This window comes from Bubalus kerabau, chromosome 15 (genome assembly GCF_029407905.1).
Source record: "Bubalus kerabau isolate K-KA32 ecotype Philippines breed swamp buffalo chromosome 15, PCC_UOA_SB_1v2, whole genome shotgun sequence".
Taxonomy (NCBI): Eukaryota; Metazoa; Chordata; class Mammalia; order Artiodactyla; family Bovidae; genus Bubalus; species Bubalus kerabau.
Genome location: NC_073638.1, coordinates 17,682,854 through 17,697,817, shown reverse-complemented (window position 1 = coordinate 17,697,817; position 14,964 = coordinate 17,682,854). Strand labels below are relative to the sequence as shown.

General features: G+C 36.2%; 1 protein-coding gene across 2 annotated transcripts in view; it reads left to right on the top strand.

Annotated features, from left to right (window-relative positions):
* Positions 1–14,964, top strand: part of LOC129628378 (protein NPAT) — a 51,322-nt gene that overhangs the window by 23,878 nt on the left and 12,480 nt on the right. Inside the window, exons 4-12 of one of the 2 annotated variants that reach the window (XM_055547811.1) lie at positions 226–298; positions 1,882–1,922; positions 2,435–2,653; positions 4,058–4,139; positions 5,069–5,144; positions 8,913–9,004; positions 9,086–9,173; positions 13,401–13,497; positions 14,327–14,455. In XM_055547811.1, coding sequence (XP_055403786.1) covers positions 226–298; positions 1,882–1,922; positions 2,435–2,653; positions 4,058–4,139; positions 5,069–5,144; positions 8,913–9,004; positions 9,086–9,173; positions 13,401–13,497; positions 14,327–14,455 — 897 coding nt within the window. The remainder of the gene's footprint in view (positions 1–225; positions 299–1,881; positions 1,923–2,434; positions 2,654–4,057; positions 4,140–5,068; positions 5,145–8,912; positions 9,005–9,085; positions 9,174–13,400; positions 13,498–14,326; positions 14,456–14,964) is intronic. The other variant, XM_055547812.1, reaches the window with a different exon arrangement.

Genomic DNA, 14,964 nt, shown 5'->3' with positions numbered 1-14,964 from the left:
ATAGTTTTCACAAGTTTCCTTTTCCCTCATATTGTATCTGATTCTCAGTGACTTGAGCCAAAAAAGCAACATCATTATAGCTTTGCAATTCTTTACAAAATAGGCTTATTTCTCAGTTCCCAACATAATATCAGCAGCTGAGAGAAAAGTTTTCCTTATTGATTTTCTGTGTCTGTTCAAATTAAATGATGGATTTTTTATGAAACATTTCCTCTTATGATTTAGAAACATCAAATGATGTCCCAGCAATTATGTCATCTCTGTGGAAGAAGTTAGACCATACACTTTCTCAGATCAGGTAATAAAAGGCTTATACCATCAGCTTATCAGAATGTGCATAATAATTTTGGAATGCAAGCACAATTAAGAGTCACTTCACATTTAAATATTATGACCCACACTGTGCATTTATTTAACACTGATCTAATTTTGAAATTATGCTACAGGTTATTGATATTTGTCTTTGATTAGATGATTTTAAATAAATTGTGTACTTTAATAAAATATTTAGAAATGAGGAAATTAATTATATTCCCAGGTTCCTGTAACAATTTAGAGGCAGATCTCTGGCTAAATACAAATCTTGTCCAGTCTTCGTGGATAGAAATCTACTAACTCAAGCCCCATGTGACTTCCCTTATACAGTTGCATCTTCATTACACATGCAGAAAATTGATATGTGTAATCCATGCCACTTTTGTTCTTCCCTTATAAAGGAACAAAGCCGAATAATAACACTACTGGATAAAGGAACAAACCCCGAATAATAACACTTCTGCTTTTAGAACTTAACTATATCATGGCCTTGGAATGCTAGTCTCACTATCTTTAGAATAGGAATCAATTTTATAACATATCTTATTCAACTTGAGTCTAGTATGAAAACCATCCTTTCTTACACTTTCTCCCAGAGCTACAAGTGAATACCCCACTTCAGCAGGGGCCTCATTTCCTTCCTCAGCTGAAACTGCTAGAATGGCTCCAAGTGCTTTTTGTGTGACTCTGTACTACATTTTATTTGGTAGTCTTACTTTTATTCCCCTTTCCTGACTTCGCTTTCCTCTTTCATTCCCTTGCAAACAGTCTTCAAAGACATTCACAACTTAACACCTCAGGAGTATTTATAAGTTACTGCAGTGTTTTACTGACAAGGTATTACATAAAAAAAGAAACCTCCTAGCCAGGTGTTCTCCAAGGTTGGTTTGTGTGCTGTTAAAAATGCTTATTTGATTCAGTAAGTTTTGTGGCTCTTGTTGGCAGACACTTATTTGACAGATTTCTGAGGAAAATGGCACAGTATCTGATTGTTTACAAAATACATGGGTAACCAGTTCATAGCAAAAGGAGAATCAGTTTATATTGTGAATTTTCTTACCTGTTTGCTTTGTTCCTTCTTTAAAAGTTTGGTGAAACAATGTCATAGTCATAAATTTGATGAAAGCAGGATCTCTTTTGAAATCAACTTGGATTCTGAAGTATTTATGTATGCAGTTATATAAAATCATAATTTCTCTGGGAAGGCATTTTTATAGTTATAAAAGATAATTGATAATTATAAAATATTATATATAACTTTCTTAAATATATTGAGTTCCTAAATTCAAGGCAAATTGTATTCTTAATGGTATTTCAAAGCTCTTGCTTACTGCATTGGATAGAAACTTGATTATTAAAATTATACATGTTTGCATTTTTATATGCCACTGTTTTTTTCCTAAAGCAGATAAGATTTGGTTACCCAGAAAAAAAGTGCTTATCTTTTTTATCTGAGAGAAATTTCTTGCCTTTAACTCATAATTTACTTCAGGTCTGACTGTAACTAAATCAGAATGTATCGTAGCAACAGAAATTTTTTAATGTCTGACTACTTTTGTTTATTAGGAGCATGCAAAGTTCCCCAGGGTTTGCTGCCAGTCAGAGAGGTTGGTATTCAACTTTAAACTCTAAATAATGTTCAGAATTACTTTAATTTAACTCAGATTTAACGTCAGATGAGCGTTTTTGTTAACAATACATGTGTGCTGCATTTACATTTTGTTTAAACGTCTGCTTTTCTAAGTACCATTATCATATTAGAAAATAATATTTTCATTAATTGTAAAAATATGCATTTAAAATATTATATCTTATTTTTCTCATTGGCTCTCATGTATTCACATCTTTTAATTCTCATTCCATAAATTTGTTTTCCTGATTGTGGAGATGTTATCAGTTTTAATTATTACAGAAGAAATGTATTCTTGGATTTTTAAAATTTCAAGTGTACTCAATTTTAGTTTGTTTCTTGTGAAATTATCACATAAACAGGTGATAATTCTAGGGGCTGTGTTTTAGGTTCACTGTTAAATGTGTAGAACATATATTGTATAGACATCTTAAAATTCCCAAACTACTCTGACATTGAGTTAATTTTTTTAATGCTCGTGTGTTTCAGCCCGAACAAGAAATGGGATTGCAGAAATCAAACGGCAGAGAAGGCTTGCATCTCAAGCAGCTCCTGTCAGTTCAGAGCCTTTACCGTATCTTTTAGGACAATTTACCAATTCTCCTTTGACAGCTACACAAGTTATTAGGCCAACTGGCCAAATTTCAGCTCCTTTGAGGTCAGATTTTGTAGTGGTCAACCATTCACAGTCACAAGACACTATGACCAGTAAGTTTACATTTTGTGCTTTTAAATTTTGTTTTAATCAAATTGTGTGAATGAGATGATGTGATAATATCTTTATATTCATGGTATAAAATATGGCAAAAAGTAGATAAGAGGCTGCTGCTGCTAAGTCGCTTCAGTCGTGTCCGACTCTGTGCGACCCCATAGACTGCAGCCCACCAGGCTCCCCCGTCCCTGGGATTCTCAAGGCAAGAACACTGGAGTGGGTTGCCATTTCCTTCTCCAATGCATGAAAGTGAAAAGTAAAAGTGAAGTCGCTCAGTCGTGTCGAGTCCCAGCGACCCCATGGACTGCAGCCTACCAGGCTCCTCTGTCCGTGGGATTTTCCAGGCAAGAGTACTGGAGTGGGGTGCCATTGCCTTCTCCAAGATAAGGGGCTAGAAGTGGGTAAATTTAGATAATATGTGTGCACTCACTCGTTCAATTTGCCATTAAATAAACATATTATTAAATCTGTGAGACGTGTTAATCTGGGATTCTTTTATCTGTTCTAACTGATGTCCAACCTTGAAGTCTCTTCTAGTTCTCACTTATCTGCATTAATTGGAAAAAAAAAAACCCTCTTATTTGCTTTTAAAAGGAATGCACATTATATGTGAACACTTTGTTCATAGTAGTCTGTCCTGCTGAAATGAGGAATGTTTTTCTGGTTAACCTCCATCTCTACATGTTGAAAATCCTACGTATTCCTGGCTGAATCTTAGAGCTAAGAATAAACTTAGAGGTCATCTAGTACTTCTTGTTTGTTATATACTTGATAATATTAAAAGCTCATGATATTTAGGAGCAAAAGGCTAGTTAATAACAGAACTGGGATTAGAATTGAGGTGTCACCTCTCTCGGTTCTTAGACCAGTCTTTTTTTCTCTTTGTGCACGTAAAATGTATTGACAGCCATTACATTCTCCCTTATTTCCATCTTTGCTCCAATCTCTTTAACACCTCTGGGTAAAAACACTTAGCAGTATATTTAGTTTATACTTCTTACAGTTCGTTTGTTCTGCCATGGTATTTTTTGTTGAAACTATTCTGTATACTCTACTTTGTATTTTATTGTAAAACCTTAAGTCATGGCGACTATATTTTATGTATCTTAATATCTTCTATTGGAGAAGATAATGACAACCCATTCCAGGATTCTTGCCTGGAGAATTCCATGGACAGAGGAGCTGGGTGGGCTACAGTCCATGGGTTGCAAAGAGTGGGACACAGCTGAGCAACTAACACACACAATATCTTCTGTAATGCCTTGCACATAGTAGGCATTCAATATATACTAACTGAATTTAAAATAATCATTATGTAGTGCTATTTTTATTCAGTTAATTCAAGTTTTAAAAAACTATTCTGTTTCCTTGACTTACTGTTTTGTTCTCTTGAAATACAGCTGGAGAAGCTTTAAATAATAATACTGGTGCTCAGGAAAGGAAAAATCATGCCAGTTTAATGTCTCCTGGTAGACGCAAAAGGTAAATGCTTTCTAAAAAGACATGTTTCCAGTAACCATTACAAAAAAATTACACAAGGATACTTACATTATGAATAAAGTAACAAAATTGCATTAAGTACTTGAGACTCTACTATTATAGCTGTTTCAAAGCACTTCTTTTTTTTACTTTATAATCTCCCTGAAATCAGATTGTTTCAGAAATCAATGATCTAGGAATGTGTTTCATTAGAAGTGTTTTTTCTGTAGTAGTATAGAAAAACATTAAAATTGATGTTAACTCAGATTTTTGGAAATAATCATTTTTTATCAGCATATTTTAGGGTCTACAAACATATATTTAAACTCCTAAACTGATAATTAAAAATCTTCTCAGACATTCTCTGAGAAGTACTCTTTCTGTCCTATTTAGCCCGTGTGTCTTTTTTTGAAGAATATTTCAGAAAAGAGAGATAATAGCTTAAAATGTTTTTGCTGTTTTCTCAATTGCCATGCCCTGGGTATTTTTGTTGGAATGTTTACTGTTGGTTGTCTCTCGTTCAAGGCTGACCTCAGCCTCTTTGGCAAGATTTCACACTTAACCACATGAAATTATAAAAGTACTGTAGCAATATCTAACATTTATAAGAACTTTGACCTTTTTATAAAGTCTTTACATAACTTTATGTTTATTGAATTCTGTCATTAACCCTGTAAAGCTTTAGTTTTATCCCATTATAAAGTAGGTCAGAGGGTACCTGGTAGAGACCATATAGTTAATAAGTAATAAAGCTAGATCTCAGATTCATTTCTCAATTCAAGACTATTAATGCTTTTCAACTTTACTGCCCTTCGTTCCTACCACAAATAGAGAAAATATCTTTTCCACCATGACTAAGATTTGTCTTTATATGTAATAATCATTGGATTATTCATACTAGTTAAAAAATAAGCTTTTAAAATGTGTTTCAGTGAATCTCAACGGAAGTCTGGGCCTCATTCAACAATACGAAATTTGCAGGATCCAAATGCATTTGTAGTAGAAAAAGTAAGTGACCTTCCCAAACTTTGCAACTTAAGATATTCCTGAGTTTATAACTATTCATATGTATATGATTTATATAAATATATAGTGTGTGTCTGTGTAAAATGTACTATTTCTGTAAAACTACAGTAGAGGGAATTCCCTAGCAACTCCACACTGCCACTGCAGGGGTCCAGTCCCTGGTCAGGAAGCAGATCAAGCAAGCCATATGATGTGACACAAAAAAAAACTGTCGTAGAATTGCTTTGGGATAGACTGTAAGTACAAAACTGTGGACTGTGGTCCACTAGAGGCAGGGGGAAATGGCAAATCTCTCGGTATTATTAACACAAGAACCACATGAACAGTAAAAAAAGGCAAAAAGACATGATACCAGAAGTCAAACTTCCCAGGTCAGAAGGTGTCCAGTATCCTACTAGGGAAGAATGGAGGGCAATTACTAATAGCTCCAGAAAGAATGAAGAGGCTGGGCCAAAGCAGAAACAGCACTCGGTTATGGATGTGCCTGGTGGTGAATGTAAAGTCCAATGCTGTAAAAAAATAATATTGCATAGGAACCTGGAATGTCACGTCCATAAATCAAGGAAAATTGGATGTGGTCAAGTGGGAAATGACAAAAGTGAGCATCAACATCTTAGGAATCAGTGAACTAAAATTAGGATGGGAATGAGGGAATTTAATTCAAATGACCATTTATCTATAACTGTGGGCAAGAATCCCTTGGAGAAATGGATTAGCCCTCATAGTCAACAAAAAAGTCCAAAGTGCAGTGCTTGGGTGCACTTTCAAAAATAACAGAATGATCTTGGTTTGTTTCCAAGGCAAACCATTCAGTATCACAGTTATCCAAGTCTATACCCCAACCACTGATCCCAAAGAAGCTGCAGTTGACTGGTTCTATGAAGACTTAGAAGACCTAGAACTAACACCAAAAAAAGATGTCATTTTCATCATAGTGGATTGGAGTGAAAAAGTAGGAAGTTAAGAGATACCTAGAGTAACAGCAAGTTTGGCCTCAGAGTACAAAATGAAGCAGGGCAAAGGATAACAGTTTTGTCAAGAGAATACACTGGTCATAGCAAGCACTCTCTCCCAAGAACACAAGAAAAAACTCTACACCTGGACATCACCAGATGGTCAATACCGAAATCAGATAAATAATATTCTTTGCAGCCAGAAATGGAGAAGCTCTATACAGTCAGCAAAAACAAGACCAGGAGTTGACTGTGGCTGAAATCATTAGCTCCTTGTAGCAAAATTCAGGCTTAAATTGAAGAAAGTGGGGAAAACCACTAGGCCATTCAGGTATGACCTAAATCAAATTCCTTATGAATATACAGTGGAGGTGACAAATACTTTTAAGGGATTAGATCCGGGAGACAGACTGCCTGAAGTACTACAGACAGAGGTTCATAACATTATGCAGGAGGTGATGACCAGAACCATCCCAAAGAAAAAGAAATGGAAGAAGGCAGAGTGGTTGTTGAGGAGGCTTTACAAATAGCTGAGAAAAAAAGAGAAGTGAAAGACAATGAAGAAAGGGAAAGATACACCCAAGTGCATGCAGAATTCCAGAGAAGAGCAAGGAGAGAGAAGAAAGCCTTCAGTGTACAAGGCAAAAGAAATAGAGGAAAACAATAGAATGGGAAAGACTAGAAATCTGTTCAAGAAAATTGGAGACATCACGGGAACATTTCATGCAAGGATGGGCATGATAAAGGAAAAATATGGTAAGGACCTAACAGAAGCAGTAGAGATTAAACACGGCTGGCAGGAATACACAGAAGAGCTATATAGAAAAAGTCTTAATGACTCAAATAACCAAAATGGTGTGGTCACTCACCTAGAGCCAGACATCCTAGGATGTGAAGTTAAGTGGGCCTTAGGAAGCATTACTAAGAGCATGGCTAGTGGAGGTGATGGAATTCCAGCTGAGCTATTTCAAATCCTAAAAGATGATGCTGTTAAAGTGCTGCGCACAATATGTCAGCAAACTTGGAAAAGTCAACAGTGGCTATAGGACTAGAAAAGGTCAGTTTTCATTCCAATCCCAAAGAAAGGCAATGCCAAAGAATGTTCAGACTACCATACAGTTGCACTTATTTCGCAAGCTAGCAAGGTTATGCTTAAAATCCTTCACACTAGACTTGAGCAGTATGTGAACTGAGAACTTGCTGATGAAAAAGCTGGATTTAGAAAAGGCAGCAGAAGCAGAGATCAAATTGCCAGCATTTGTTGGATCATAGAGAAAGCAAGAGAATTCCAAAAAAAGCATCTACTGCTGTTTCATTGACTATGTGAAACCCTTTGACTGTAAGGGTCACAAGCAAACTGGGAAATTCTTAAGAAATAAGAATACCAGACCATTTTACCTGCTTCCTGAGAAATCTGTATGCAGGTCAAGAAGCAACAGTTATAACTGGACATGGAACAGAGGACTGGTTCAAAATTGGGACTGGAGTATAATAAGGCTATATATTGTCACCCTGCTTATTTAACTTGTGTGCAGGGTACATCATGTGAATGCCAGACTGGGTGAATCATAAGCTAGAATCAAGATTGCTGGGAGAAATATCAACAGCCACAGATATGCAGATGGTATCACTTTTAATGGCAGACGGTGAAGAGAAACTGAAGGGCCTCTTGATGAAGGTGAAAGAGGAGAGTGAAAAAGATGGCTTAAAACTCAACATTCAAAAACTAAGATCATGGCATACAGCCCATGACTTCATGACAAAAGGAAGGTGGAAAAGTGGAAACAGTGACAGGTTTTATTTTCTTGGGCTCCAAAATCACTGTAGATGGTGACTGCAGCCATGAAATTAAAAGACATTTGCTCCTTGGAAGCAAAACTGTGACACACCTACACAGCATGTTAAAAAACAGACACAGGTCTGCATACTCAAAGCTGTGGTTTTTCCAGTAGTCCTGTACAAATGAATGTGAGTGTTGGACCATATAGAAGGCTGAGCACCAAAGAACTGGTGCTTTCGAATTGTGGTGCTGAAGACTCTTGAGAGTCCTGTGGACTGCAGGGAGATCAAACTAGTCAATCCTAAAGGAAATCAACCCTGAATATTTATTGAAAGAACTAATGCTGAAGCTGAAACTCTGATACTTTGGCCATCTGATGTGAAGAGGCAACTCATTAGAAAAGACCCTGATGCTGGGAAAGATGGAAAGCAAAAAGAGAAGAGGCAGTAGAGGATGAGATGATTAGGTGGCATCACCAACTTGATGGACATGAATATGAGCAAACTCCAGGAGATAGTGAAGGCCTGGGAAGCCTGGCATGCTACAGTCCTTGGTGGCGCAAAGAATGGTACACAACTTAAGGGACTGAAGAACATCATTAAGACTGTAGGGATATTTACCAGTAAGAAACAGTCCAGTCAGAATAGCTAACCCGTGCAAATGCACCAAGTAAGAAACAGAAGTATGTTAAGAAACTGTAAATACACTGTTATTGCTGGATTATGCAATATAATAGGACATTTTTCCAGAATAGAGTCAGCTTATTTAAAACCTTGTATGAAAAGCTAAAGAGTTTGGAACTATGCAGTTCCAAAGTGAAAAAGAAGTTGGTGAAGGATCTGTGAAAATATTTGTAAGTGGTTAACATAGTAATCTGGTATTAATACAGAAGGTACCACCATAACTTTTGAGTTTCTACCTAGATTCATTAAAACTATCCAGCTTCCATTGATTCTTTTTAGACAAATAACATAATACTCCATCTTGTGCTTTTACTAATACTGATTTCTTTTTCAGCAAATGGTTATTGAAAATGCACGAGAAAAGATACTAAGCAACAAGTCTCTTCAAGAAAAGCTTGCAGAAAACATTAATAAATTTTTGACTAGGTAAAATATTTGTGTCTAAAATACCTAATTGTTTTTGCCTAGTTGAGAACTACAATAAAAGTTTTCCTTTGTGTATTACAGTGACAACAGTATTGCTCAAGTACCTAAGCAAACAGATAGCAACCCTAGTGAACCAGAGACTTCAATTGATGAACTCCTGGGACTTCAGGTATGGTTAAGGGTGTATGTGTGTGTGTAGTAGGTATACTCATCATTAAAACTGATAGTATTCTGGTTTCATTTCAAAGCCATGGCTAACCATATGTATAAGATTCTTTAAAATAATAATTAAAATACAGATTTCCTTCATTATCCAAATGTAATCTGTTCCTGAAAATGTGTTAGTGAATTTTCAGCATCAAAATTGCAATAGTTTTTCCTGTTTTATTAAAAAATAGTTGGTATACATCACTGTATAAGTTTAGGCATACAGTACAATGATTTGATTTAAATATGTTAAAATTGCTTTATTGAGATGGTAGAATAAGACATTCCTAACCCATCTAGTTGGAGAAGACGATGGCACCCCACTCCAGTACTCTTGCCTGGAAAATCCCATGGACAGAAGAGCCTGGTAGGCTATAGTCTGTGGGGTCGCGAAGAGTCCGATACGACTGAGCACCTTCACTTTCACTTTTCACTTTCATGCATTGGACAAGGAAATGGCAACCCACTCCAGTGTTCTTGCCTGGAGAATCCCAGGGACGGGGGAGCCTGGTGGGCTTCTGTCTATGGGGTCGCACAGAGTCGGACACGACTGAAGCGACTTAGCAGCAGCAGCAGCAGCAGCAGTCGATGTGTTTTTGTTCAGTAAGCAGTACTGAACAATGTATATAAAATAAATTATATTTCTTCTGCACCTGCACAAACTATATAAAAAGTAAAGAAACAATGAAATGATACGTTAAATTTATGTGAAGAATCCAAGTAATATTTAACAAAATAAAGTGAGCATGACACTTTAAAAAGAAGTTACTAACTAAATGAATACTTGTCTGTGAGATTTACTGCTGAGAGTATATAAATAGGGGCTATAATCACTTGCAGTCCAGTGACAGTGAAGATGAAAGAGGATGAGCTGGTAAAGGAAGAATTGAACAGTACGTATTTTAAGATTTGCAAATATCTTTCTGAAAAGCAGCTGAGATTGTGGTTGTTGCATATGCTTTTACTTAGACTCTGAGATAATGTAGTCATTTTGTTGCTGTACCACCAAATGAATTCATCATAATGAATTCATGATAGCAGTTTATTTTCAGATGATGAATTCTGAGTAAAACCACTCAGGTTTTTTTTTTTATCACTTCCTTCAGAATACTTTAAAAAAAAAAACTTTTTATACATTTTCCTATAGTGAAATTCAGTAAATTTTAACAAAATATGAACAAGCTTTTTGAAAGCAACCTGGCTTCCCTGATAGCTCAGTTGGTAAAAGAATTCTCCTGCAGTGCAGGAGACCCCAGTTCGATTCCTGGGTCAGGAAGATCCGCTGGAGAAGGGATAGGCTACCCACTCCAGTATTCTTGGGCTTCCTTGTGACTCCACTGGTAAAGAATCCACCTGTAATGCTGGAGACGCTGGTTTGATCCATGGATTGGGAAGATTCCCTGGAGAAGGGAAAGGTTACCCACTGCAGTATTGTGGCCTGGAGAATTCCATGGACAGTCCATGGAGTCAAAAAGTCAGATCAACTGAGCAACTTTCACTTTCACTTTTAAAATTATTTAGTAGTCTTCCACTGTCTTAAAGTTTAACATATTCCCTATTCTAAATTTTTATAATCTTCAACTCCTTGCTTATATTTTCTCCACAAATACATCAGGTGCTTACTGTAATGAAGACACTCTATTAGATACTGTGAGAGGTTAAAAGAAAAGGAAGACACAGCCCTCTGTTCATGGTAATCATAATATTGTATGCTGGGGAAAAGTTTAAAATTCAGATTTAAATAACTGAAAGAACAGCAATGGAGTAGTACATGCATCAGCTTCACTAAGAGAACAGAGCCACTTGTACAAATAGGTAAATTTAAAAAATGTTTTTATACTTCTTTGTAACCTTGGGATAGGCAAGATATCTTGGGTTATACAAATCACTGACAGTGATTTTTTTTTAAGACTTCCTTAAATTCAAAATATGTGCTTGTTAAAAGCAACATTAAAGGGGCTTCCGTGGTGGCTCAGTGGTAAAGGATCCACCAGCCAATACAAGAGACACTGGTTTGATAACTGATCTGGGAAGATCCCATATACCCGTGCACCACAACTACTGAGCCTGTGCTCTGCAGCCCAGAAGCTACAACTGCTGAGCCCACGAGTCACAAATACTGAAGCCTAGAGACCATGCGTCACCACGAGAGAAGCCACCGCAGTGAGAAGTCTGTGTACCACAACTAGAGAGTAACCCTCACTTGCTGCAACTAGAGAAAAGCCCATGCAGCAACAGCACAGCACAGCCAAAAATAAAAAATAAATAAAAATTTTTTTAAGTTTTAGAAATTATTTTTAAAAAAGCATCATTAAAGTTAAAAGGCAGACCGACAAGTTTGGAACATGTATTTCAGGATTCTTTCAATTATTATTTTTAAAGTTTGAATGTAATGAGAAATTTACTAGAAAAATGCTTTTCCTCAGCAATAACTTTTGAAGCGGTTATGCACCACTTCATAGTTTGATTAACATTGGATTGTTGATTCTTGACATTATTTACATTATGATAGATTTTTCAAATTCATAGATAAAGAAGTATTTGTTCAAGCTCCTGGCTTTCTTCTAAATCACATTTCATCAAGAATTATTGATGTTCTCTGTACATCTTCATGGTCAAAGGTTAACTGGTTCTTTAGTTTCTCTTCCTTTTATGGCCATTTTTATTTTAAAAATGCAAGCTTTTAATCATTTCATGAGAGTTCCACCTTATCTCTTGCTCCACATGAATTTCCTCTCCCTTGGGATCCAAATGTATGCTTCACCAAAATTGAAGAATTTAAACAGAATTTAAAGGTAGCTTTTGGCATGCTGCTTTTAAGGATGAGCACATAAGAAAGGATTGTCCAACATTTAGAGGAAGTATTTAAAATATGGATAAAGGGACTTCCCTGGCAGTAAGGAGTTAAGACTCCTTGCTTCCACTGCAGGGGGCACAGGTTCCACCCCTGATGAAGGAACTAAGATCCCACATGCTTCGTGGCACAGCCAAAAAAAGTCAAAAATTTTTTAAAATAAAATGAGACAAAAACAAGCAGATAAAAATAGTAAGATAGATTTATATTGGATGATCTAGAAAGCAGTGTACAACAAACTAATATGAAGAAAGCTGATTAAAGAACATTATTAAACCAAACTCATAGAAAAAGAGATATGAGGTTGGAATACTGGACAAAGGTGGTCAAAAGGTACAACTTTTCAGTTATAAGTGCAGGGGATGCAGTGTACAACACAGTGACTACAGTTAACACTGCTGTAACAGCTTGAGGTTAGGGCTGCTGACCCCACATGCAATCAAAAGCCCACTTCAAGCCTTATAGTCAGCCCTTCATATATCAGTTCCACAAGTGCAAATTCAGCCAAAGTTGGATTTTGTAGGGCTATGTGTTGCTTGCTTAGTCGTGTCCGACTCTTTGCAACCCCATAGACCGCAGCCCCACCAGGCCCCTCTGTCCATGGGATTCTCCAGGCAAGAACACTGGAGTGGGTTGCCATTTCCTTCTCCAAAAGGAACTATAGAAAGAAAGAAAGTGAAGTCACTCAGTCATGTCCAACTCTTTGCGACTCCATGGACTGTAGCCTACCAAGCTTCCCCATCCATGGAATTTTCCAGGCAAGAGTACTGGAGTGGGTTGCCATTTCCTTCTCCTTGTAGGGCTATAGTACATATTTATTGAAAAAATTCTGCATATAAGTGGACCTGCACAGTTCAAACCTATGTTGTTCAACAGTCAACAGTATTTGAAAGTTAAGAGGGTATATTCCTAAGAGTTCTCACAAGGAAAAAAAAATTTTTTTTCTTTTTAAAAAATATATATGAGATGATGGATATTAAGTAAGCTTCTTTTGGTAATCATTTCACAGTATATGTACGTCAAGTTACATGGTATAACTTAAACTTACACCGTGCTGTATCTCAAGTATGAACATTGCAGCTTGATATTACTTTGTATTCATAAATATTCTTAGGTTTATTTTATTGTAATGTTTGGGAATATATTCACCAAAGTGATTAAATAGTAGAATTAGGGAACATTCACTTTCTATTTGCTAGTCTTCTTGTTTTAATTTGAGTGAATAGTATTATAATCAGAAGAAATTTTCTTGGAAGGGAATAGATGTCCTGTAATTACTTTCTTGGTATTAAACCATATCAATTCAATTGGAGTCACTTCTGTTTGTTTTTGCAGAGTGAGATCCATATGTCTGAAGAAGCTATACAGGATATATTGGAGCAGACAGAATCAGATCCAGCCTTTCAGGCACTCTTTGATCTATTTGACTATGGTAGGTAGACCATTTCTTTCAAGATAGTTCGGAAAAAATGTTTCTCCAATTTCTTTGGAGAAGTAGCTTAAATGGTGAAATAACATTTCCCAGAGCATATGGAGAAAGTTCCTGTTTTTTCATATGAAAGAGTGTTTTCTTTCTCTTTAATTTTGTCTGCACTGGATCTTCATTGTGGTGCGTGGGGCTCTCTAGTTGTGGCATGTGAGCTTAGTTGCTCTGAGGCATATGGAATCTTAGTTCCCCAACCAGGGATCGAACCCACATGCCCTGCATTGGAAGGCTGATTCTTAACCACTGGACCACCAGGAAAGTCTTGTTTCTCTTAAAGCTACTGTAGCTGTAAAAGTAGAGAGCAGTCTTGTGGGTGAGAGGGATAGTTGTGGGCAGTATTTCCAGTCATCAAAAATGTGTTGTGAAAAAAAAAATGTGTTGTGGTCTACTACTATGCACACATTATACTAAACACATTTGGATAACACAAAAGAAATAAAAATATTTGGCCATTGCCTTCCATCTTACGGCCTAGTGCAGTAGTGCTAAAAGTGTAGTCTCCTAACGAGCAGATCAGAATTATCTGAGAACATGTTAAAAATGCAAATTCTTGGACCTGTATATTATGATACACAGTAAAGTATAAGAACTACTGGTCTAGAGGAAAAATCATACTTGTCAATGATATATAAGGCAACATGTTAAAAACCATAATCAAAGGACTATAATTAAAACCAAACTTTAATATTTGCTGACCACTGTCAAGATGTATTAATTGATGCTTATTTTTATTTTGGTCATTTAACCAATTGTTTCCCTATTCCTGTTTTAACAGGTAAAACAAAGAATAATAAAAATATATCACAAGGCATTTGCAGTCAGCATATGGAAACCAATCCCAGTGTAGTCTTAGCAGGTGAAACTAATCTAGCAGTTAAAGGTACTTTTGAAACAGAAGAATCTGGTAAGAATTCAATTTGTTAATACCAATCTAAATCCTAATATCAATCCCAAAATCTCTAAGGCAGAAAATGTTGTTTAATTTGAAAATTGTTTGAATTATTCCCATACTTTTAGTACGTTGATTAAAAGATGAATTTTTATTACTCATTCCTTCATGATACAATAGACTTGACATGCACAATTTGGTGTGACTAGTATTGACCAATTCAACCAAAGTCTATAACTTCAAACATAATTTTTTGAGGCACATGTTCAGAATAAATCCCTAATATGTAAGGTTGATTTGTGGTATTAATATCCAGCCTAGTAAGCAAATACAGCTGAGTGCTCAGTCTCTATACCTCTTATTTAAAGGAGGTTGTATACTCTGCTGATGGTCCTGAATTAATAGATTTTTGAGGTTTTAGGTCATATTCCTGTATGTTTACTAAGTCACTTCTTATGTTTCTGCCTCTCATGGAATACCAGTATGGCACATAATTGTCCTACAGTAACTGAGGTCAGGCAATG